The 27,172-nt window shown below is 41.3% G+C and overlaps 1 protein-coding gene across 3 annotated transcripts in view; it reads left to right on the top strand.

Moving 5' to 3' along the window:
- The first annotated feature begins 493 nt into the window (after window positions 1-493).
- The window catches only part of jph1a (junctophilin 1a), a 41,071-nt gene continuing 14,392 nt past the window's right edge, over window positions 494-27,172 (top strand). For 2 of the 3 annotated variants that reach the window (XM_017453764.3, XM_053674886.1), the window contains exons 1-3: window positions 494-1,112; window positions 2,591-3,326; window positions 21,725-21,843. In XM_017453764.3, the coding sequence (XP_017309253.1) occupies window positions 734-1,112; window positions 2,591-3,326; window positions 21,725-21,843 (1,234 nt within the window). In that variant the 5' untranslated portion in view covers window positions 494-733. The remainder of the gene's footprint in view (window positions 1,113-2,590; window positions 3,327-21,724; window positions 21,844-27,172) is intronic. The other variant, XM_017453763.3, reaches the window with a different exon arrangement.

Raw genomic sequence — 27,172 nt, forward strand, 5'->3', positions numbered from 1 at the left:
AGGGGAACCTGGAGCCTATCCCAGGGGACTCATGGCACGCTGGGAGGGGTGCCAACACATCGCAGGGGAAAATCACACACATACACGCCTCCATGGAAATGCCAAGATACATACAATGCATGCGTTTGGACTGGAGTACCCGGAGGAACCCCCGAAACACGAAGAGACCATGCAAGCCCCGCGTGCTCAGGGCAAGAGGCGTGATTCCCCTCCCTAACCCCGGAGGTGCGAGGCAAACGTGCTAACCATTAAGCCACTCTAATTCTCTAATCATTTTTGGCAAACGATCACTATGCAGTTGCGGGATTCGAACCCCGTCCCTGCAGGTGCAAGGAAAATGTGCTAACCACTAATCCATATCGTGTAACTTTATAGATTTCTATCGCAAAAGCGCAACTAAACTGAATCATATGAGTAAACCTGTTGACAGCAGGTGCCTTAAGAGTAGAAACGAAATCAATCTGGCAACCCCGAATTCATCACTAGCGCTCCGTCTGCCATCCACACACACACACACACACTCCCCAAAACACACACGCACACTCGCCCTCCAACCCTGCCAGCCGCCTCACATCCATCTTCACACTCTCCTGTTAATGTTTATTTGCTTATGTTTATTTATTGTCCATCCTGGAAATTAAAAACACGCTGGAAAAGAAAAGGAAAAAAAATAAGACAACACCAATAACAACAACAACAAACAACAACAAAAAGGATTATTATTCATTTCTGAATGACGGGCGGCCGGTTCGACTTCGACGATGGCGGCACTTACTGCGGCGGCTGGGAGGGCGGGAAAGCGCACGGGCACGGCGTGTGCACGGGGCCGCGCGGCCAGGGCGAGTACAGCGGCGCGTGGTCTTACGGCTTTGAGATAGTCGGTGTCTATACATGGCCCAGCGGCAACACGTACCGGGGCTACTGGGCGCACGGCAAGCGGCACGGGCTCGGCGTGGAGCGCAAAGGACGCTGGGAGTACCGAGGTGAGTGGAGTCACGGGTTCAAGGGCCGTTACGGAGTCCGCCAGACCCGGGAGTCACCCGCCAGGTATGATGGCACCTGGAATAACGGACTGCAAGACGGATACGGGGTGGAAACCTACGAGGATGGGGGTGAGTAGAGATGAGCACTGATGTGTCCACCCACTTGAAGTGTAGTTTTAAAAATAATAAGTATAATAAGTGCTATAATAAGCACCTATATTGAGCTTTTTGTAGCCTACAAGGTGTACCAACGTTGGCAAGATGGATTAAAAGGTCCCTGCTGAAAAAAAACAAACAGAAACTCTAATGGTTTCCACTACAAATACCATTACAAACCATCAGATAACCGTTAAAACCATTACCATTACTGGTCCATAATGGTATCCACTAGACATAACATGCCACCAATAGAAGGCAACAGATTATCTGTAGAGACCCCCCATGGGAACATTAGAATTCCCATTACAACCAATACAATTCCCATTATAACCATTAAAACCATTGCAAATTCTGTGAGGGTTTCTATTGTTTGTTTGTTTTTCAGTCGGGGTGGCTGAAAGTCAGCCCTGGTGGCCCAACGTTAGCCCAATGGACAAAATTATGTTGGGCCAATGTTGGCACCCAGTATTGGTCCACTGAATTTGCCGATATTGTCCCAGTGTCAGTTCTATTCCTGAGTAAATATCTAAATACCACTTAAGTAAATTATGAGTAAAATGTATTTTTTTCCAAAAATGTTGTTTGCTTTTTTTTTTTTTTTTTTTGGGTTGTTTTTTAGTCAATTTAACGTCATGCAATTTCATTATGCTATGCTAACGTTGCACTTTTTAATTTACAGCATTAAATAAGTGAGTGGGTTAGCATTATAAGTTAATTTAGACTGTATGTTAAGTTTTAACCCCCCCCCCCCCCCCCCCCCCACACACACACACACACAAACCCCGGCCCCCCCCAAAAGGTGAAAAGAGAGTTCACAAATATCACACGCAGCAATATAAGCTCCAGTCACAAAGACTTTTGTTTAGCCTTTGAGTAAATTATCCCTATGTGTAGCAAATTACATGGTTAGGGTTATGATCAAAAGTAATCATACGTAACTGTAATTCAGATGAGATTGTAATTTGATCCGATTATGTAGTCAGATTCACGAATTTGCAGTTGTGATTATAAGTCTTGCGAGTGGAGCCTTCGTATTACAGTTACAGATCCTGATTTTCATTTTGAGTTTCACGTTGCAATTCCGAACGGTGATTTACGCACTACCAGCATTTACGCAGTTCAACTATGAGTCATTGGTTACGCTGCCAAAATGCACAGATTTGAGGGGGTGGGAACAAGTAAATGCTTCCAGGGAGCTAAGTGAAACTGCAACTCCAAGACGTCAAACATGCAAAATGGTCATTTTGTAAAACTGTAAAGTGATATATAAAGTCCAAAATGAATACATGAATAACGCGTGAATGACTGACTGAATCCAAAAATGAGATGCTCACAAGATTCATTTATACATAAAATGCTGCCCAGTCTGACACGTAGAGACAAAAACATTTTAATACAGTATTGTCATAAACATCAAGAACCATGATCAAATGTATCTTGTTTTGTAGGTACATATCAGGGTCAGTGGATGGGTGGGATGCGTCATGGTTACGGCGTGAGACAGAGTGTCCCGTACGGCATGGCCATGACCATTCGCTCCCCTTTGCGAACTTCTCTATCGTCTCTACGAAGCATGCAGAGCAACGGTGCTGTGCTGCTGCAGGATGAGGCCTCTAACGTGCCGGCCAACACACGAGGCGGCTTCGTCTTAAATGTCTACGGTAAGAAGAAAAAACACCCTTTGGTCCGGCGCGGGTCGTTGTTCGGGAGCCTCCGTCAGCTCCGCAAGTCTGAATCGAAAAGTTCCGTTTCGAGCAAGCACAGCTTGACACGCAGTTCCCCCATGAGCCGAATCAGCTCGAGCGACATCGAGGACGAGGACAAGACGGACACCGAGGACATTGTAGACACAGAGGACAAAATGGACGCCACGGTCACGGAGTCCTACGCAGGAGAGTGGAAAAACGACAAGCGAAGCGGCTTTGGAGTGAGCGAACGCTCCGATGGCACCAAATACGAAGGGGAGTGGATGAACAACAAGCGGCACGGATACGGCTGCACCATTTTTCAGGACGGAACCCGGGAAGAAGGGAAGTACAAACATAACACGCTGGTCCGAGGGATAAAGAAGCAACTCATTCCACTCAAAAATCCCAAAACCAAAGAGAAAGTGGACAGAGCAGTGGAGGGGGCAAGGAGAGCAGCCAACGTCGCCAGAACCAAAGTGGAAATCGCTGTGTCAAGGTAGGTGGCCTCCTGAGGGTACCGTAAATATCTGGTTTTATTCAGTCGGCTGCAGAAATGAGGAAGATTTTTTGTTCACAGTATTAAATTACTTGCGTAAGACTCATCCTTTACTAATATAAGAAGAGATGATAGAGGAGCGTGCTGAATGGCTTTGCACTTGGGAATCTGTCTTAGGAACTGAAAGGTTGTGAGTTCAAACCTAGCATCTACCAAGTCACAGAGTTCTTTGGGAGATCAAATCCCAGCGATACCACAGTCACCGGGAGTCAGAGAGAATCTAATTGTCCTGCTGTCTGCTTGGGAAGACTAACCTTTCTCCTTCCTGATAACAAACATTATATCACACTAGCAAGCGACAATCGTCCGTGTCACTTGTACTGTAGTTAGTCTCTGATGTGCGTGTAGCGACTGCTACTGTTGTTAACTATCCATCCTACACAGGGTCGCAGGGGAGCCTGGAGCCTATGCCTAGGAACTCAGGGCACAAGGCGAGGGACACCCTGGACTGGGTGCCAACCCATCACAGGGCACACACTTTCACACACTATGTACAAATTGGAAATGCCAGTCAATACAACGCATGTCTTTGGACTGGGTGAGGAAACCGGAGTACCCAGAGGAAACCCCCAAAGCACGAGGAGAACATGCACACAGGGCGGAGGTGGCATTCAATTCCCCAATCCCGGAGGTGTGAGGCAGACGTGCTAACCACTAAGCCAGCCACTAAGCTAGCATTGTTACTAATTTTATCGGCAGATTAGCCACGCAGGCTAACCGTACTACCTACATACACTCACCAGAGCCACAAACGACCACCTGCTGCTTCTTTACAAGCTTTAGTTTTCTCTGTAAAGTCTCTATAATCATCTACAAAGCTGTGAATGGGGAACCGAAGAAACATTGGCCCACACAAATTGTAGCACTGATTCAAATGTCACTTGTCTGCGGAATCACAGCTCCATGACGTGCATGTGCATGCTTTTTCTCTTGCTAGTCTGAGCGTAGGGTGGGTATGACCAATCTTATCCACAAAAGGCCAGTGTGGGTGCAAGTTTTCATTCCAATCGAGCAGGTGCCATACCTGAGTCCACCTGTTCAATTAGTTGACCTTTGCTTTCAATAGACTAAGGTGCGGTCCTGCTTGGTTGGAATGAAAACCCGTACCCACACTGGATCTGTCCGGATATAGATTGGACACCGCTGATGTACGATCATACAGAACAGGGCAGTTTGCGCCCTCCTCTGAACTTGTTCAGCTGTCATACGGCTGCCTGAGTAGCGCTTTGAGCCGATGAGGCAGCACGGCCGGCTTCGCCCTCCCAGACTGGTAGCTGTTGTGTAATAGAGGATATTTAGGATATTCAGTGGCTGAAACTTGGCTATAACGTCATAAAAGATGGCAGGACTGCCAAAGAACCACTGCAAAGCAAAAGTATTATTATTCCATCCATTTTCTCTACCGCTTATCCTACAGGGTCACCAATCCATCGCAGGGCACAATCACATATACATTCACACACCCATTGATACACTACGGACACTTTGGACACGCCAATCAGCCTACCGTGCATGTCTTTGGACTGGGGGAGGAAACCGGAGTACCCGGAGAAAACCCCCGCAGCACGGGTGAGAACATGCAAACTCCGCACACACAGGGCCACAGTGGGAATCGAACCCCCGACCCTGGAGGTGTGAGGTGAACGTGCTAACCACTAAGCCACCATTATTATTATTATTGTTGTTGTTGTTGTTGTTGTTGTTGTTGTTGTTGTGTAAAATTAAGTACTTTCTTATTTATATATTAACTGCACTATTCAGATTGGACTTTGGATAACAGCATCTGCCAAACGAATAGACATAAAAACAAAAAAACAAAAGAGTTTTGCTTTCACATGTTGTATAGCCAATGCTTTGATGATCTTTGGTCTCTCATTATTTGTCCACAGAGAATTGTGGGAGTTTCCCTTATTGTATGCACGTTTTTTGTATCACTTCCAAAGCCAGTGGGTGCATTAGAGTAGCATTTTATATTCAAGGCCTACAATGACCTTTCGATCAAAGCAGAGTGACTGAATACATTTAATAAAACTCACACATGCAGTGACATAATACGAGCAAACAAAATAAGAGGTTAGCATTCGAGAGCCAAAGGATATTTCTGACTCATTTTATAGACAATATGGGTTTTATTAGGCTGTGGTTATGCAGAGCTGGTTATGCATGTGCTGCCAGATTAATGGCTATTCTATACCAAGCTTGAATATGACCGCACTACAGCATCTTCTATTTTTTTATTTTATTTATTTTAATTTTTTTATGTGAACAGTTAATGATATTTAGTTATGTGAATATCGTACTATCTTTTAGGAATGTAGACCTCTATTCCACTCAGATGAAAGCATTCAGTAAGCATTGTATAGGTGATTATTTCAAATGGATTTGGGGGATTTCAAGGAAGAACAGTGCTTATATATTAAAGCTAAAACACACAGCACACGCTAATGTGCAGTACAGACTTGTTTTTGTATGCTTTTCCGCTACCCGATCCCTTCCATGTATCAGTTTCTTATGCACTGCACTCTGTAAATAGAGTCTGTCAAATCTCTAAAGATAAAACCGAAAAGTCTCACAGCTACATGCGAATTACCGAATCAGCGCAGGATGTTTATAAATCAGAAGACACGATTAGCCCATTTTTGAGCACTATGCTCAGGCAAAACTGCGCTGATGTAGCATTTTATAGAGTAGTATCCCAGGGTTTGATTCATATTCGAGGAACATTTCACGAGTGCACTGTATACCGATAATATACAGCGCATACTATCATACTAAAAATGTATATGCTTTGGTTTACACTATACTATAGTGTGTATATACTATATATACTAATTATATTATATAGTGTAACTATAGTGCAATATGCATTTACTACCTTGTACCTTATACCATGCTATCGTGCTATATATAGTCTACAGTATGACATTATACTAGCATTATACCAACAACCTTCCTTTGAATCACTGTACTGTATACTTTTAGCATACTACACTAAACTTACTATCCTATACAGAACTTTATACTGTTCTAACTACATACTGTACTTTTAGTACTATTGTGTCCAATCCTTCTAGTACCAATCCCTGCTCTATATGATATAAACTGCTGAGAAATTATGCCATTCTATTCCGTTATATGTTAGCCTAATCGATACAGTATATCTACCGTTACTATCATTTATCTTTACGCAGTGTTGGAATTGATTACTTACACTTAGTGTACTATGTAGTACTACGTATAATACTATAGTGTATGTATATTTACTGTGCTACACTATAAATGTAGTATATTTTAAACAAAATAAAAACTACTGCGCTATACTTTTAGTATGATATACCCTATTGAGTAATGTATCGAATTGAATATACTTTGAGTATTATATGCTAAACTCTATACTGTACTAACTACCATAGTCTATTGTTATCATTATTATTATTATTATTGTTGTTGTTGTTATTTGAATATGCTATACGTTATACTACTAATTAAACTATAGATCATATTATATTATACAAACTTTTCTATACGTTATATAGCATGTTAGAATATTTTATTTTATTTATGCTACAGTAACTACTCTTTTAACTTTCATACTATACAAACTATACTTTCCTGTTTTTGGTCCGTAACTAAGAATGTAACATGCAAAACTACGTAAGCGTATCCCAGACTTTATTCAAATTCAGATGCTAATCAGAAAATGCTAATGCTAACGTGTATTTGCAGTTGCGGTTCCCTTATGAGACACGATTCAAATTCACCTGCAAAAAAACATATAGTCCAACATTAAACAAAACGCAAGTGCTATGTCAATTTCACATTTTATTGTCAGTGTCTTAACTGGTGTCTGGTGATATTCTGCTGTATTGAAAAAAAGTATTAGCAGCCCATCCATTTTGCTATTGCGTTTCCCTTTCCTCACGCTCCAGTGTGGTCAGAAATAAAACACTCGTGCAATCTTATTTGCATTTTCTCCCTTTCACGCCAAAACTGCAAAGTACAACTCCAAAGTGCACTGTAGTTAAGCCAAACTAGCACCCGCCGTAAACGCCTGCGAATAACTCGATACAAGTTATTTTGCAAAGTCAGCGTGAGTAATATTTTTTATTATGTTTGTGAAAGCTACAACTCTATGGGCAGGGCAAGCGTTCCTACAACCCATGACAAGAAGAAAACGGTTTCAAGTGACGTGTCTTCATTGCCAAGTATTAAACTGTCCCTAAGAATGATGCCCATGTTTTTTTGTTGTTGTTGTTGCATTTTAAGTTCGATTGACGGGGCTATCTCTCTGACAGTGAGAAAATGGAAACGCATTAGCCGACGGATTATTGTTGCTTTTTTTTTTTTTTTTAAACATGGCATAATCGTACCAGTTTGGACTTGAATGAAATGATCACATACACAGACTTTCGACATTTTGCTATTAGCAAATGTTTTGAATTGGAATAACGGCTGAGTCATGCTGCCTTATAAGATCATGAGGAAGTGTGATAAACGTACAAGGAATGAGGCAGGAGTTTAAAGTTTATTGATTAGTGGTTTATCAGAGGAGAATAATGAACGTTGACTAAAGGGAGCTGAAATCTGCTGAAGACGACTTCTCTGCTCTGAGTTATTGACTTCAATAAACGTGTGTGTGTGTGTGTGAGATCACCCAGTCGATATGATTAAGCCATCCTGGTTAGCATGTATACACACACACACGCATACTGCAAAAGACACACACTGCGGCTTCTTATAGCATGTACAAAATGCAACATGATAAATTATGCGTCGCAAGAAAGAATGACATGTGTAACTATAGAACAGTATGTGCAAACCCACCGTACCAGCTATGTATGTGTGTGTGTGTGTGTGTGTGTGTGTGTGACCTGAGATAGATTAACCACACACAGCTTGGCTTTTGGTCCTCTTGGGAGTGTGGTTACACTCCCTACCACACACACACACACACACACACACACACACACACACACTGGGGTCATTAGAAGGATGATGAAATTAGAGTAAATCCATTGTACTACATCTTAAATGTGTGCATTTACAGCAGAACTTTTGTCATGTATATGAATACCTCACCATTAATTGTGAACATTATTCAATATACGCTTTTAAGCTAATATAATACAACAAAAGCTTATTTGTGAAGTATCTGTCCGTACGCACTGTTATGGGGAAATAAATGAAATAAAAGCGTAATAATAAATAAATGAGATGTACAGCGTCGGTTGAATACTTCAGCCTCTTTAAATAGCTATAATAAAAAGTATTATGTGACATTATAAATGCTAATTTGAGACTTCACACCTGCTTCCTGCTTTCTGTTGAAGAATAATATGATATATAATATGAAATTATATCTGCACAACATTCACAATCTCACGTGATTTTGCTCAGTGCATCATTTCAGACATGCAGTGCAGCACAGGTCCTGGATAAAGTTCAGCTCAGGGATGAAGAAACCATTCGACATTTTCTCAGCACAAATCTGCATTATGTTTTACGTATGTATCCGGCTGATCACCGAGCGTGTTTGCTCATGAGGATGGGAGAAAAACAGCTTGACTGGTTCGCCCTGACTACGGATGGACGTTCAGAATAACTAGCTGATTTTAGAGTCAAATCTTCAAACAACCAAAAAACCCTACTAATTATTGAGGGTATGTTTTTTCAAATAAATAGTGAGGCACAATGGCCCTTTTTTGTTGTTGTTGTTGTTGTTGTGTCCAATTCAACAAACCATTTCTTTTGACATATTAACATATGAAAAAGAGAAAGTGAAGCATTGTTTTGTAACTTGGGAAAATAAACTGGTCGGTGGTACAGGCGGGGGGAGACACAATGGCTTGCTTCGACACCTCCAGGTTCGGGGGCTTGAATCAGGCCTCCCCCCTGTGCCTTGTGCTCTGTGCCCTGTGTGCGTGGAGGTTGCACGTTCTCCCCGTGCTTCTGGGGTTTCCACACTCAGTCCAAAAACATGTGATGTTGGTTGATCGGCCTTTCCGAATTGTCCGTAGTATGTGAATGTGCCACCCTGTGTAGGCTAAGTGGTATGGAAAATGGATGGATTATTATTATTATTATTATTATTATTATTATATAAAACTGAACAATATAAACATTGGAAATTACCAAATCACCTACCCGACACATATTGACGAGATATAAACGTATATACGTACTTACACACATTGCATGAACGCATTACACAGAACATAGCCGGCAGCATTTAAGAATCGGCAGTCATCTGTGCGTCGCTAATAATGCGCGTCGCTAACGATGATCGAAACGATAATCAAACATTAGTTCCTAGGACAAGCTTTCTGACATTCATCACTGAACATCAAGCTGGTATTTATATAATATAAACTTTTTTATATATTACGATTGACTGGATATGAAATACACTACTCTACAAATATATTTCTCTGTGTAAGGTATACTTTTTTGTCGACTCGTCTTCATTTAAATCTTTCAACGGTGTACTGGCCCTTTAATTCAGCTCGAGCAGCGCGGCAATGAAAATAAATTTCACTCGACGCCGAAACTCCCGCTTCGCTGCTGCTCACTTCCGGTGTCAAGTGTTATCAGTGCGGCGGTTACAGAGATCACACGCTGCAGTTTTATCGTCATTCCACACACCAGACATCATCTTTACACGCAGCACCAAATCGACGTGTTTTCCCGCCCTCTTTCGATCGACGGGATATGATCGGCCCTGATCGCCGGATGTTTTTAAACGTTGGCCGATAGCGTGAAAAATAGCCTTTACACTGGTACACTGGTGCATCTCTAATCGCAACATAAATGAATGTATTTGCTCTAATACATTATCGTCTCTATAGCAACAGCTCATTGACAGGGACTTGGACGATGGACAGTCCACATAAACGGATTTTAAAAAACGTGTGCGGTTGTTTATACGGTGTAGTTTTCCATGAGCTGTTTCACAAGCTGAAAATCCACATCCTGCCTTTCGCTTGAAATGAGCTCGGAATAATTTGAGGAATATTCTATAGGGATAAAAGATGACTGGTCGTATTGCAACCACTGTAGTGACTTCAGTGACAAGATCAGATCAGATCAGTTCAGCGATCATTTTAGAACGGACAACCTGGTTATATAGTGTATAGAGAAATACAAGGTCACAGATTCCAGCCCCCGAGAGCCGGGAAAGTTTATGCGAAAGCCTCGCAATTAAAACACGATCAATGTTTAAATGAGTTTAGTTCACATGATAATGTAGGAGTACAAATCTAGAAGAGAAAAAAACAGCATTTTAATGAAACCAATGAATTTACAGTCATAAACGGATAATTATCCTTATTATACATATACTGATTGTTATTATAGTTATCCTTATTATACATATACTGATTGTTATTATAGTTGTCCTAATTATACATATAGTCGACTTCTGTTGAAATTAGTCGGATGAAAGATTAGCATGTGTGTGAGGCCACGAAGGACGTGCAGATCTGTTTTCCATGTAACACTATCACTCTGTTACACACACAGCTTCAGCGTAGATACGCAGACAACTCCAGTCCACTTTAACACAATATGAAGTTTAACATTCGCTTAACTCCGCATTCATTCATTCATCTTACCTGTAAAATCTGTTGCGTATATATACACGTATTGACTAGCAATTAACGGAAGATATTATTAGTAATAACCATTTGTTCCGTTTTTGTTCATTATTTGTGTTGGAAAGTGGACCGTTTTTAATGTGTTCTCTCTTTTAAGTGCTCTCACTTCCTGGTAATATAATACATGGTAATATGTGGGAAGTGTAAGACTAAGAGAGAAGACGATATAGTGTTTGATGTCAATAAAGCTCGGTTCAGTCCCGAGAGCTCTTCAGTTCCCGCATACGCTTTCATACGTCCTCTTCTGATAAGAACCGTCGTTAACGTTCTCTCGTTTCAGACGCCTCTGGTCTCTGGTGTTACTTAGTTTCTTCTATTCCCTTACTTCCAGCTGTACCTAGTTTCCACTGGCCCTATTTGATCATTTTATTTATTTATTTTGACTGTTTTCTAGGTTCTTTGCTCTGTAATACAACATTGTGTAGTGTGAAAGTAAGCGGTGTAAGATGCAGCCCATCGCTGTGTGTTTGGAATAAATGGTGATGTAATGAGTGTGTGTCTCAGACCGGCCATGACTGCGTGTTTGGCTGACATTGTTTTCATGACATCATCTCGTCGCTTCTGTTCAGGATATTTCACAGAACGGTAGTTGATTGAAACATAACAGAACGCCGTTCGTTGGTTTCTCCTCCGAGTCGAGCTTCAAAACGACGAAATGTTTGGAAGGAAACGTAACTCTAAGAAAAATAAAGTTTATAGAGGACTCAGAGAGTCTAATAAGCATGGAGCTCCCCACCTTCACTACTGTGGTGTGTGTGTGTGTGTGTGTGTGTGTGTGTGCATTTAAAATGCAGTGGTGTGTCAGCACACTCCTCACTCCCCGGCTGACTAAATAAGGCAAGGCAGCTTATCACCACTGGACAGAAATACACAAGCCAGTACACAGTGAAACACCACATCATCAGTATTGATTGAGCCAGTGTGTGTGTGTGTGTGTGTGTGTGTGTGTAAATCTAAGTATATTACTTTTTTATACTGTACTTTATACAATTATGACATTTGCCCAATCCTGATTTCTTCTGTTTTTGTGTATATCTCATACAAAATAGTTTTAGATCTTCAAAAACGAAATGCAACATAAAAGAAAAGCAACCCGAGTAAACACACAATGCCGTTTTTATTTATTTATTTATTTATTTATTAATTGAAGCAGAAAAGGTTATTCAACAACTTTTCACCCAACTGAAAACTCCCTTCGATTTAAAACCTGGTTGTGCCACCTTTAACAGTAATAACTGCAACCGAACGATTCCGATAACTGGAGATCAGTCTTTCACTTACTTCTAGGACTAGGACTTACTCCTCTGCTCTGGATCGTTGTCTTGCTGCATAATCCGGTTGCGCTTGAGTTTCAACTTACGGACTGAAGATCGGACATTCTCCTTTAGGATTTTCTGGTAGAGAGCAGAATTCATGTTTCCCTCAATTATTGCAATTTACCCAGACCCTGAAGCAGCAAAGCATCCCCACACCATCACACTCCCACCACCACTTATCTTTTTGTGGAATTCAGTGTTTGGTTTATGTCAGATATATCAGGATCACTGTCTTCCAAACAGTTCCACTTTCGACTCATTAGTCCAGAGAACATTCTCCCAAAAGGTTTGAGGATCATCAAGGTGTGTTTTGGAAAAAATTCAGATGAGCCTTAAGGTTCTTCTGGGTTAGCGGTGGTTAGAGAGGCCTGTAGGTCTTTTGATGTTGTCCTTGGCTCTTTTGTGACTTGCTGGATGGTGTAGTTTTTATACTCTTGGAGGTTCACTACTGTGCCGAGTTATTTTCAATTCGGAGATAACGACTCTCACTGTGGTCCTGTGGAGTCCCAGGGCCTTTGAAATAGCTCTGTAACCCTTCCCAGACTGATGTATTTCAATCACCTTCTTCCTCATCATTTCTGGAATTTCTTTCAAATTTGGCGTGGTGTGTTACTCCGTAAAAACCTTTTAACCAACTTCATGCTGTTGAAAAAGTTCTATTTAAGTGTTGATGTGATTGAACAGGGTTTGCAGTAATCAGGCCTGGTTGTGTCTAGTCCAACTGAACCCCATTATGAATGCAGTTTCATATATTTGGGGAATTAGTAACTACAGAGCATTCCATAGCATTCCATATATGCACGTATATATCACAATGCTATGGAACATTTAATTTGTGAGAAGGTGTCGATTAATTTTCTATAGCAGTAGCTCTGAAAGTTCTGGCTGCTGCAAGGCAGATCACAGGTTTATACTAATGTCTTTGCTTTAATACATCTCGGGTTTCCATTAGATGTTCATTTTGCATTTTTGGAAGGAGTCTCCAGTGTCGGAACTTTGTAACGTTCAGAGGTAAAGCCGTTCCTTTCATTTTTCCGATGTAGGGACGTTTTTTGGGGTTTAATAATGATAGCTTACGGGTGATTACACATTTCTTCTTTGACCGATGTATTAGGGCTGGGGAAAACGATGATATAATATTGATTTCATGATCAATTTTGGCACGATGAAATTTTCTCCCGAGATATTCCAGGCATTGTGATAGTAAATGTTTTCATTATTATTATTATTATTATTATTATTATTATTAATATTATTAGAATTTTTTAACGCAGCTCTAATGCTTTGCTGACAGTTGGTTAACAAACCTATATATACACATTTCATGATACATATTGTATATTATAGAAATGCCATTAAGTATCTGGATATATTTGTGACATGTCCTCCAGCCCTGCCATGTATATATGTTTTTGAAATATTTGTTATGCTCCGACATTCAGGCAATCCAAAAACGAGCAAGTAAGGCCCGCAAAAAAAAAAAAAAAAACCACCAGCGCAAATCATTCCAGATTCATATGTCGACGTCTCATTAAACGGAAATCAAATTTGCCTGCCAGAAACACCAGTTCGACGGACTGCAAAGGGCGCAGGACTTGCATTTGCTTCTGGTAGTGCTTACTTTTGCATTGTATTGTCTTTACCTAGGACCTGCGAATTCATAAGTCTTGGTCTTGCGAACCAAAACAAAAAGGCAGGACCATGGTAAACTGTTCGGAGCTGCTAATTATGAAGTAGTGCTCACACCAAAACTATTGTCTCTTTCCCATTTTTTTTCCCTCTCTGCCTGCTAGAAATGCGTGTTAGCGATGCCGTATAGAATACACGGTGTACTGTCGGTGTGAAACAAAATGAAAAATCATTGTTCTAATAATCATCCGCGTCAATATGATGGTTTTCAGTGCCTCTGAAAGAGGACAACATCGAATGCCGTATAACAGTGCAGCGGCGGTGTGAGGGTTCGGTTATTCAGTCAGGGAAGCTGCTAGAATATCGTTAAAGCGGACTTGGTAAGACGATCTCCGCAAGCTAGCCTTCAGACGTTTATCAGAACAATGTAGAAACGACGCTCTCTCTGATTATCACCCTCTTAAAATAATCTTATATCAGATTTCACGTGACACACTGAACCCGGAAACATGTTTGTGATTCTGATGCCATAATCTGTACAGGTAAAGCAGGTCACTAATGGATGTACTGTTATATGTGTCATTCGGTATACTTTGTATACATTTCACTCTCTACTCCAAAATATTACCTTGGATTGCATTTTTATATATATATATATTTATTTATTTATTTTATTTTTTAAAAATATTTTTTATATTTCTTTTTTCATAATTTCTGCTTTGGTGCCTTGTGAATTTGTCCAGTTATTGTATATTATACGGATGATGTAAAGGCACAGTGGCGGTAGGAGTGAGACGGAACCACTGGGAACATCAGCATTTTCATCACACGTATTGGGAAATTACTAAGAAACAAATTCTGCCCAACTAAAATTATACTCTGATGAACGCATTAATCTTCTGAAATCATTAATACCACAAGTCTTCTCATCAACACAATTATTCGACCGTCGTTTAAGTGCCCGGCTTAAGGAGTGTTCCTTTCTGTAACCTTTCTGCAACTGCTGAAGTAGCACACCTGGCTGACAACGCTCTAATGAATCTGCGAAATACAATCGGGCTAATGCTAAAATTCTAAAAATGCTCAAATTTACATTATTGCTAACTCACCTAACTGAACGCGAAAGACACGAACGTATGGCCGTCTTAAACAGACTGGGGCTGAGAGCAATGTTATAGCTGGTTATTAATAGGAGTCATATTTAAAGTTCAGCTTTGTAAGTAAACAGAAACGTAAAAGGGATAAAATGTTGCTTTTTATTACTCTAACCTAAAAAGTTGAGTGTGCGCGTGCGCGTGTGTGTGTGTGTGTTAGTTTACGGACTGTGGTGGTCTTGGACAGTGATACTGTGCTGAGCGTGCATTACTGTACAAAAATATTTCTCAGCAGCAAACCCCTTAAAAATTCTTAGGGCTCTATGAATAGCGCAGCGAACCTGTGACACCTGCGCCAGCACTTTTTTTTTTTTGGAGGTCTTATTTGACAGCAAATCAGAGTGACCTACGGTATAAGGACCTGGATTTGTATTGTTTGCTAGTCCTGTATGTGCTTTTAAATTTGACACAGCTACCCCTGAGGAAGTGCAGTTCTCAGAAACGTTTTGTTTCAACCACAGTGCTAATGTGTGTGTGTGTGTGTGTGTGTGTGTGTGTTGGGGGTGTGTGGGGTGGGTCTGACCATATGGGTTTGTTTATTTTGTGATTTGGATCAATCAGCTGGAAAACCAAGTGCCATCCTGTGCTATTCTATTGAGGGGGGAGTAAAATGGAAGTGGGCGAGGCTTGATTGGGCAATTACACACACACACACACACACACACACACATGCACGTGTTGCCAGGCAATGTGACCTTTCCTTCACCGGGTTTAATCTGTGAATACCGGGTGTTGAATTCAGTTCAGGACATCGGAAGGAGTGTGTGTTTGTATGTGTGAAAGAGAGAGACAATGTCCGTGCATGGACGCTACAGTGTTGCCATGGTGATCCTTGTTACACACTCCGTTTTTTTCCAGAATCTGTGGGTGGAAAAGAGAGAGAGAGAGAGAGAGAAAGAGAGAAATAAACCTGTTGACTATTTGGATTATGTTAATTTAGCATTATGAGTTTCTATTATTAAATCATTAAAGTGAATCAAGTCTTGAGCTCTTTTTAAAAAATTTTTTAATATATATTTATAGGATATAAAATCAATATAATTGTCGTTAGATTGCAGCAGCATTTTATAGGCTAACTAGGGTTCATTCGGATCACGTAATGGCTATTAATAATGTAAATCTAGTCATAACAGCCTCAGTTTTAAAACCTACTGTACAAAAAAACGACTCCACCCCAAACGATAAACAAAGCCGACCAAAATGCTTGCTTGAGTGAGAAAATAACCCTGAAGTAACAAAAATGACAGTGAAATTACAGATATTCAAAATACTTTCTAACGATCAGCTGAGTTTTTAATTCACACCTTTTTTTTCCACAGCCTTATTAAAGAGTATTTTATTAAAGAGTTACTTACACCCCTGTTAAGGTGACTCGCGTGCATGCTAATGGTTGTTTTGTGGTAGACAGGTACATCTCAAAAAAAGTAGAATATCGTGAGAAAAGTTCGTTTTTTTTTTCCCCGGTAATTTAATTCAAAAAGTGGAACTTAAAAGTGTTTTAGTCGTGTGACGCAGTCATCTCAAAACAAACAAGATGGTGGACGATGGTGGAGTGCGGTTGTTGTGCTGCCATCCAGTTTGATAGCGCTGTTAGAGATCGATGCCACTTTGTACAAGCTTCAGATTGCATTTTTAAATAAACTCCTCAAGGAAACGTCACAGGCCAAATATCCTTACGATTTTACCTACGCACAGTATAGTGGTGTAAGCGTTTTCAGACGTTTCGGTGTGGACGAGCAATTTTTTAAAAACGTTTAAAAACGGCAGTGTGGACGTAGTGGAAGTAGCCGAAGTGGTATAGAACTAGCACGTAAACTGTAGCTGAAAAACCCATGAATTACTTTGACGGAAGAATAAAATCAGTCATAGGCTGTTTCGCAAGCGCTACGTCCGCTTATCCTCCAATATGACTGTAAACATGCCTGATTTTCTCAAAATGGTCTTCTCACTAAATAGTGGGTAGGGTATGGATTTGGGACACATGTCAGCTTCACTCTTTTAAGAAATGGCTTTTTGTGTGGTGTGAAAATCCAACAGACGGCCATGTGTGTGAAAATTTCCTCACTGAATGATCTATTTCAGAACGACACTCCAGACCGCTGGCCTCTCATGCATTTTAATATATGTGAGGGAATTCTTAATTACTGAGAACAGAGCTCCACTTAGTTCACAAAATGTCTGACATTTGTCATGCTCATCAGAAAAGTACAATTGACTGATGATTTTCAGATTGTTTGGGGCATAGGCTGACTGAAACTGAGCATTCACTCAATGTGGTCTTCTGCTGTTGAAGGACATCCACCCCAAGGTTTGGCATGTTGTGATTTCTGAGATGTTTTTCTGCTCACCATGACTGTAAAGAGTGTTTATTTGAGTTACTGTAGACTTCCTGTCAGCTCCAATTAGTCTGGCTAATTTCCTGTGGCCTTTTTCATCACGGCATTTCCACCTGCATAAATCCCACTCACTGGAGGTTTTTATTTTTTTATTTTTTATTTTTTTTTACACACCATTCTTGGCAAACCCTAGAGACTGGTGTGTGTGTGTGTGTGTGTGAAAATCTCAGGAGATCAACAATTTCTGAAATACTCAAACCATGGTCAAAGTCACTGAGATCCCATTTTCCCCAAATCTTACGTTTGATGTGAACATTAACTGAAGCACTTGACCTGCATGATTTTATGCATTATTCTGCTGCCACATGATCGGCTGATTGGATGATTGCATGAATGAGCAGCCGTTCATGTATTCGTAATAAAATGGCCGGTAACCGTATACTGACCCGCCATAACATTAAAACCCCTGACAGGTGACGTGAATGATATTGATTATCTCATTACAGTGGCACCTGGCAAGGGGTGGGATATATCAGGCAGCAAGTGAACAGTCAGTTCTCGAAGTTGATGTAGATGTTGGAAGCAGGAAAAATGGGCAAGCGGAAGGATCTGAGCGACTCTGACGAGGGCCAAATTGTGATGGCTGGACGTCTGGGTCAGGGCATGTCCAAAAGGGCAGGTCTTGTGCGGTGTTCCTGGTATGCGGTGGTTAGTACCTACCGAAAGTGGTCCAAGGAAGGACAACCGGTGAACCGGCGACAGGGTCATGGGCACACAAGGTTCATTGATGTGCGTGGGGAGTGAAGGCTAGCCCGTCCGGTCCGACCCCATAGAAGAGCTACCGTAGCACAAACTGCTGAAAAAGTTAATGCTGGCTATGATAGAAAGATGTCAGAACACGGTGCGTCACAGCATGCCGAGTATGGGGCTGCGTAGCCGCGGAGTGCCCATAGCTGAGCATCAGAACTGGACCATGGAGCAGTGGAAGAAGGCAGCCTGGTAGAGAGCAGAATTCATGTTTCCATCAATTACTGCAAGTTGCCCAGGTCCTGAAGGATTAAAGCATCCCCACACCATCACACTTCCACCACCATGCTTGACCGTAGTTATGATGTTCTTTTTGTGGAATTCTGTATTTGGTTTATGTCAGATGTAACGGGACTCCTGTCTTCCAAACAGTTCCACTTTCGACTCATCAGTACACAGAACATTCTCCCAAAAGGTTTGAGGATCATCAAGGTGTGTTTTGGAAAAATTCAGACGAGTCTTAATGTTCTTCTGGGTTAGCGGTGGTTTTCACCTCGCCTCTCTTCCATGGATGCCATTTTTGCCCAGTGTCTTTCTGATAGTGGAGTCATGAACAGTGAACTGTATTGATGTAAGAGAGACCTGTAGGTCCTTTGATGTTGTCCTTGGCTCTTTTGTGACTTGCTGGATGAGTCGTTGCTGAGCTCTTGGAGGAATTTTGGAAGATCGACCACTTCTGGGAAGGTTCACTACTGTGCTGAGTGTTTTTCCATTTGGAGATGACGGCTCTCACTGTGGTCCTTTGGAGTCCCAGAGCCTTTGAAATTTCTCTGTAACCCTTCCCAGACTGCTGTATTTCCATCACCTTCTTCCTTATCATTAATGGAATTTCTTTCGACTTTGGCACAGTGTGTTTACTCGGGCTGCCTTTGTTTGAACTTAGATTTTATTTTAATTTCTGAAACAATCTAGTATGAGATATGTACACACAAAAAAAGAAGAAATCAGAATGGGATAAATACTTTTTCACAGCACTGTATAATGTGATTGAATTTATATTACTGACTTTAAGCTATGATCCTGAAGTAGTTTGCTGGCTAAAGCAGATTAAATGTGTATATGCATCTGTGCTTGTGTGTGTGTGTGTGTGTGTGTGTGTGTGTGTGTGTGTGTGTGTGTGTGTGTGTGTGTGTGTGTGTGCGTGCGTGTGACCAGATTATGTGCTTTAACATAACTCCTCATGTCTATTCATAAAAGCAAGACCTGGATTTGACCAAAGCAGGGGCTATGGGACATGCAGCAAAACACACACACACACACACACACACACTGGCAACAGGTATAGGTAGAATAGACAATTGTCTACGGCCTTGTCGTTTCCTTGGGTCTTCAAATTTCACAGAAGCAGTAAATAAGTTTTAATATTTCTGCCCCTGTTTGCCATTGACCTTTCAAACACCAACCAATATGCAGACCTGCCAAACCCAAAGAGCAATAATACATGGTCTTGCTGAAGGGGGGAGGGAATTAAAAATGCAGTTAAAAGGCATTGTGTTTGAAACACACACACACACACACACAAAATTCATTCCCTCCAACTGCTTCCCACAACCAAATTCAGGTCATGTTTTTTCTAATACTAATGGTGCCTTAGTCATGGTTACAGGCTTGCAGCCACACACGTACACACACACACACACACACACACACAGACACGAGATTATACACGTTACAGACAGCTTTTACGTTTGGAATATCGCGCTACCTATACAATACTGAGCTGGGGAATCTGAGACTCTGGTTAACTGAAACTGGACTGTTGACGATTGGAAATAGAGCAGGTGACTGCTCTTCTGCTGCTGCTGTCTTCAACTGTCCAGTTTCGGTGAGCCTGTGCACCCTGTAGCCTCAGATTCCTGTTCTTGGCTGACAGGAGTGGAAGCCAATGTGGTCTTCTTCTTCTGAAAGGTTTGATGTGTAAGGTGTGACGCGCTCACCACAGTTGTAAAGAGTGATTATTTGAGTTACTGTAGACGTCCTGTCAGCTTGTACCAGTCTGGTCATTCTCCTCCGGCCTCGCTCATCAACCAGGCTTGCAGAACTGCTGCTTACTGGATGCTTTGTTGTTGTTGTTGTTTTTTGAATCATTCCATCTATTGGCTTTCTGTCTTTCACATCATTTGGTACATCCAGGTATGATTTCACAAGTGACCAAATTGGGAAGAAATTGGAGGATCGGCGTGTCTAAAGTGTCCGTAGTGTGTGAATGGGTGTGTGAGTGTGTATGCGATTGTGCCCTGCGATGGATTAGCACCCTGTCCAGGGTGTACCCCGCCTCGTGCCCGATGCTCCCTGGGATAGGCTCCAGGTTCCCCCCCGTGACCCTGAAAAGGATAAGCGGTATAGAAGATGGATGGATGGATGGAACATACACAGATAAAACAATCAGAATGATACTAGCCAATTGTCCAGTTAGCACTTTCGGCCACTTGACATTACACAAGAAGCAGTTCAGAAAGAAATATCGGTTTGCTTTTTTGTATACGCCTTATATATAAGATATTTTTCCACACCTTGGTGTTTGATGTGAACGTCGCCATGAACTGAAGCTCTTGCCCGGTATCTGTGTGCTTTTATTACATGTGATCGGCTGAATGAATGAATGAATGAGCAGGTGCACAGATGTTCCCGGGTGTATACTGTGTTTACTGAGTATATAAGTGTATATGTGGTCTGGGACAGTACTACGTCCCAATGGAAATACTACGTCCGAAGAGTCACTATAAAAAGGAACGTCATCACTATTGCTATTGCAGCCTTTTCACTAACTGGCGAATATGGCAGAAAATGAAATAAAATAAAATAAAATCCACAACTGTAATTGACAGATGGAGAGATCTGTGACAGAATGTCTGCACACCCAAGCAATCACACATTTAGCAAAAGAACAAAGCGGTTATCCCGTTTGTCGTATCTGTTAACGTCAATGTGTTAAGGACACAGTGTGAGGACCCTAAAAACATAAACGTTTAACGTTTCTTAAAATGGTAGACGTTAGAGTAAGAGCGCTTAACTAGACATGAATTCTAGCATTTGGGACAGAGCCATTAATCAGATTAGTCAGATGGTGGTGTGGGCGGGACTTTACCATTCACAACACACCCACACTGATGTCTATTTCCAGCAACAGTTAAAATGCATATACTTGAAATATGAACTCTTTTTTTTTTTGTGCACTGTGATGACTGATGAATTGTGTGGCTAACATTCAGGATCTCTTCCTCTTTGGATTTTTTGTGTGTGTGTGTGTGTGTGTTTACCTTATGCCTGTAGACTATCGTTCATTTAACAGAGCAGAAAAGAAGGAATAGTATGACGTCTAAGTGGCTTCATATTACTGCGTATAGAATCGTCAGGTGCCTGTGTCTTTAATATGTATATCTATGGTGCTAGCTAATGAATTCTGTGTGTTTGCGTGTGTGTGTGTGTTTGTGTGTGTATCAGGACAACCCATGCCAGAACAAAGAGTGAATCAGCAGACCAGGCTGCAGTTGCTGCTGACCAGGAGTCAGATCTTGCAAGGGCTATAGCAAGAGAATTAGCTCCTGACTTCCAGCAACCAGGTACACACACACACACACACACACACACACACACACACGAACCTATTGTTTGCTCTGAACAGCAGGGCACTAAACCCCACAAAATGAAATACTTATATGATGTACGGTCTTGCCCGAGCAAGATTTTAAATCCTAGCTCGACTGCTGCTGGCACAGTAATGAATGCTTCACCCTTTGCCTTTGTAATGCTTGAGTCACAGCCAGCGTGTACTGAAAAGTGGTGTGGAGCAACTGCAGCTTGTTGGGTAAAATGTGTTTAAGCATGATAATCTGTAGATCTGCCACAGTTGCCACAGAAGAGAGCTGCTGTCGTGCTGTCTGGATGGAGAGGACTAGAGGAGTGCATGAGTACTGGTGTCTCTGAGAAAAAAAAATGTCACAGCAATGAGCAGTTTTTACTTTCAGGCCAACCCGATCTCAAATATATATATATATATATACAGTGGCAAGACAAAGTATGTGAACCTTTTGGAATTTTATGGTTTTCTGCATAGATTTGTCATAAAATGTGATCTGATCTTCATCTAAGTCAAGGGTATTGACAAATATAATGTGTCTAAAATAATAACACAAAATAAATTCGGATCCCTCATGTCTTTATTGAACACACTCATTCAACATTCAAAATGGCAGTGGAAAAAGTAAGTGAACCCTTTCCATATACATACATATATATATATATATATATATGTATGTATATATATGTATGTATGTATTTGCAGGACTTTCTCTATGTTGAATCTCAGCACATTGATGTCCATGCATTGCATAGCAAGTTTTACTCACATGCTCATGTATGTCATGTTCTGTACCAGTGTATTCTAATATATCGCACATTCGATGCTTCATGTGTAAAGTTTATGCCTTTCACAACATAGGATTAGACACAATGGGCTTGCAAGTTACTCTGTAGCATAGTACAGTAATGCAGGTATTTTCCAAATGCAGATAGTCTTTAGGCCGTGAGAATACAGAGACTTTCTGCGTTTTGAAAAAACCCCACATTGCCGTACTGCATTACCACGACTACAACGACTGGCAAGCCTGATTTCGTTTGCAGAGAAGAGAAGATCCATGAGAGTGGTTAGTGCGAACAGGAGTAAGATATGAGGCAAAAAAGGCGACGTTCACATCTCGCCGTTGCCTCGAACGAGGTGTCGAGGGAGCAAAATCGGACGTGCTCTCGATATTGGATTGATGGCATACTCTCACCCCTGTCAATCCCAGTGACACTGGCTAATCCTGGGTGTCTGTGAGGACAGGTATGTGGGAAAGGGTAGATAGCACTTTCCTCCACGTGTGCCCCGTGACATGAGCAGCAGTTTGAAAAGATACAGTTGACTGCTTTCATGTGTCTCGAAGGAAGCACAGTTTAGCCTTCACCCTCTCCATTTGGTAGGTTTTGTATGATAGAGGAGAGCTGGCTGATGGGTAGGAATTGGCAGGTGACTAAACTGGGGAGAAAATGGTGGGAAAATCTATAAAAGAAAAAAAAAACATTCTAAAATAAAAATGCAGCCCTGTTAACAGCGCTAGAAAGGTCAGGTTTCCTTTACGCCCTGTTTATCAGAGTGACACTGGTCAATTGTTTAGTTAGCACCTTCTTCTACGCTTGTTCCTCAGACACATTACACAGTTCAAAAACATACAGTGGCTTGCTGTTTATACGGTACATACCATGCAAGACTAGTAGAAGTAGTAGGAGAGATAGATAGAATTAAATCGGGGGTCAAATTTTAATCTCTGTGTGACAATTGGTGCTCTTATTCTTTGAAAACACTTTGAAGTTTGTTGAGATTTTCATGCCTCAAAGAGTTTTCTCCCACACTGCTTTCACACACTCAATTCAGCCCGAGCAGCTGAAACTGGTTTTACGGGCAGATGTAATGTAAGACCGCAGCTATTGAAAGCTGTTTCTATGACTACAATGAAGCACTGTGTTTGGTTTGGAAGTACACAAAGCTTCTTGGGGGGAGTTTAGCAGCACACCAGTCGGCTTGTACCATAACAACACGACCCTTCATATCCAGCATCGAAGCAATCATTTCTTCAGTTTCAGTGAATCATTTTCAGCCCATTTTGTATTTCGATAACTGTATTACACTTAGTGCCGCCTAGATCGATTTTGAGATTGAATATCGTTTAAACTTCTATGAGCGCGTTATTAATCGTTTCATAGCGTTCCACAGTTCTCACGTTGCGAAAAATTGTACTTATCTCTATGAATGTAGAATCAAAGATCACACAATAACATAGATAGATAGATAGATAGATGAGAGCCTAACATTAACTGTGTTAACAAATTAGCATTAACTCAATTGGAATATGTAAAGATTCTAGAGAGAAGAGTTTCCATCAAGATTTCAATTAAGAAATTTATTCCTAACTTGTTATAACTTGTGACAAGGGTAAGAGAGAGAGAGAAAGACCTACGACTGAAAAAGTCCTGAAGATTCAGACTAAATGAAAGAACACTACTGATGATGAAGATGAAGGTGCCAAGGATTGATCCTTGGGGCACACCTTGAAGATTTGTGTTTCCCAAATGGATACTTGCCAGTGAGACAGGATGGGGTAGTGAACCACGCCAGAGCAGTGACAGAAATCCCAATATTCCATCACCAGTTATTTCTGAGATGAGATAGCTAGCCGTATCAAATGCGACAATAAGCAAAATGAAAATGTCTAGAGCATTCCGAGTCGAGAGTAGACAGCAAGAGATCAATGGTAACTCTTGAAAGATGATTCAGTGCTACATAGTGGATGGACCCTAAACTGTAAAGTGATTGGATAAAACAAACAGAATAGGTTTGTAGTAGACTAAAACCAGTCTTCTGGAGAATTAATGTATGCACAGCAGTTTTAAGGGGTAGATATACATAGGCTGACTCAAATGACTTGTTAAGAAGTGGGGAGGTAATAGTTGAGCAGCCTCCAGGGTTGAGACAGCAGGTGGAGAGAATTGATTTAGAATTAAGGACAGAGAGGGTGTAACTGAAGAACTCCCATATCTCAAAACCTCATACTCAGAAGTCCTGAACGATCCAGATTGCAATTTAACAACTAACGCTTCATACTGCTGACTAACAGATAACAGTCCTACATTCATATGTTTGGTTTTTTTTGCAATCTGTTGTTGCAATAGGAAAAAAAAAAAGAGAAAACTTTGAAGTATTTTAAAATAAAGCTGTTATACACACATGTGTACAGCTGGGGCAATGTTAAAAATCTGTTTTTAAGCTAAGAGCTTGGTTAAGATTGACCCCATCGCTATGGATAGCAATATATTTCGCTAATGAATTTTGACAGCTATTGGTTGTGATGGTAGATTTTGAGAGATAAATTAATAAATAAAAACACAATTCCTCATGTTATATTAAAATGGGGGGGGCGGGGGGGGGGGGGGGGGGGGGGATATATACAGTGCCTTGCAAAAGAATCCAGACCATTGAGCAATTCTCTCATAGTACTGAATTACAAATGGTACGTTGAATTTTGATATTTTATTTTAAAAACACTGCAAAAAATCTTCTTTTGAATTTATGTTTATGAATTTATGTTCAGAAATATTTTTAAGAAAAAATGTCATGTTCAACCCCTGTGCTGTGGAAGCTCCCGGTTTACACAGATGAAAGAAATTGCCCTAACAAGGACGGAATTACCTTACCATTGGCATCCACCTGTGAATCATCAAGGTTCTGTGATATTTTCTGGATAAAAACCTCATTGTTGAAGGCTCATTGGTCCGGCTGTGAATCTGAAGGAAAATGAAGGCCAGTGAGCATTCCACAGAAGTTCGAGAAAAAGGAATACAAATGTATAGATCGGGGAAAGGATCGGAAATAATATCCAAGTGTTTGGATATCACAAAGAGCACAGTTGGTTCAATAATCAGGAAGAGGAATCTGCATCACACCACCCAGGCGCTGCCAAGAACAGGCCACCCCTCAAAACTCAGCGCTCAAACAAGAAGGAGACTTGTCAGAGAGGCCAACAATCACTTTGAAGGCGCTACAGAGTTCAGTGGTTGGGAGTGGATTAATAGTGCGCCAGTCAACCATATCAAGAGCAATGCATGACACTGGCTTGTATGGAAGGGTGGCAAGAAAGAAGTGGTTACTTCAAAAGTACCATCTAAAAGCATGAGCATGAGAGTGAAAGCATGCCAAATGGGAAAAGGTTTGTGGTCAAATGAGACCGAGATTTTGGCCAAAACTCAAAGCACTATGTGTTGCGCAAACATAAAACCTCCTATGCCTCAAGACACACCATCTCTACAGTGAAGACATGGAACAACAATATCCGGACTCAGTTGTTATTATTCTTGGGGGTTTTAACAAAGCAAATCTCGCACATGAACCGCCCAAATATAAACAGCACATTACATACCCAACCAGAGACAGGAACATCCTGGATCATTGCTACACAACAATAAAGGATGCGTATCGCTCTGTCCCTGGAGCAGCTTTGGGACTCTCCGATCACTGTCTAGTTCATCTTCTTCCATTTTACAGACAGAAATTAAAATCAGCCTGTAGTAAGGACTGTAAAGAGACGGACCAATGAAGCAGATCTGGAACTACAAGCCTGTATTGATTGCACGGATTGGAGTGTTTTTGAGGCTGGAGCCACCGACCTGGATGAGCTCACAGATACTGTTACATCATACTGTGAGGATATGTGCATTTTTACTAGGGCTTATTTAACGTTAACACTGGCAAACCGTGGTTTACAGAAAGCTTAGGCAGCTTCGTCAGGCCAAAGAGGATGCTTACAGGGGTGGGAATAAATTCTTGTACGATCAGGCCAGGAACACACTGAATAAGGAAATCAGAGCGGCTAAAAGAAGATACCATGAGTAGCTGGTAAACAAGTTCTCAGCTAGCGACCCTGTGGCAGTGTGGATTGGCATGAAACAACTTACAAATTACAGGACTCTTACCCCCCAACCCTGTGGTGGACCAACAACTGGCTGACGACCTGAATGTGTTCTACTGTATATTTGAAAGACCCAATTTCACACCCCACACCCACTCTGACCATCACTTCATACAAACGCTAACACGTCCTGCAACCCGACATCTCCTGACACTCAACCTGCACTTATGACCTGTGAAGAAGAGGTGTGCCATGTCTTCCCGGAAACAAAAGACGAGGAAAGCTTCAGGCCATGATGGCATTTCACTCGCGTGTCTCAGATCCTGTGCTAACCAACTGGCCCCCATCTTCACACAGATCTTCAATAGATCACTGGAGCACTGTGAAGTCCCATGCAACTTCAAATACTCAATCATCATTCCTGTCCCAAAGAAACCAAAAATCACAGGAC

Source organism: Ictalurus punctatus, chromosome 23, assembly GCF_001660625.3.
Source record: "Ictalurus punctatus breed USDA103 chromosome 23, Coco_2.0, whole genome shotgun sequence".
NCBI lineage: Eukaryota > Metazoa > Chordata > Actinopteri > Siluriformes > Ictaluridae > Ictalurus > Ictalurus punctatus.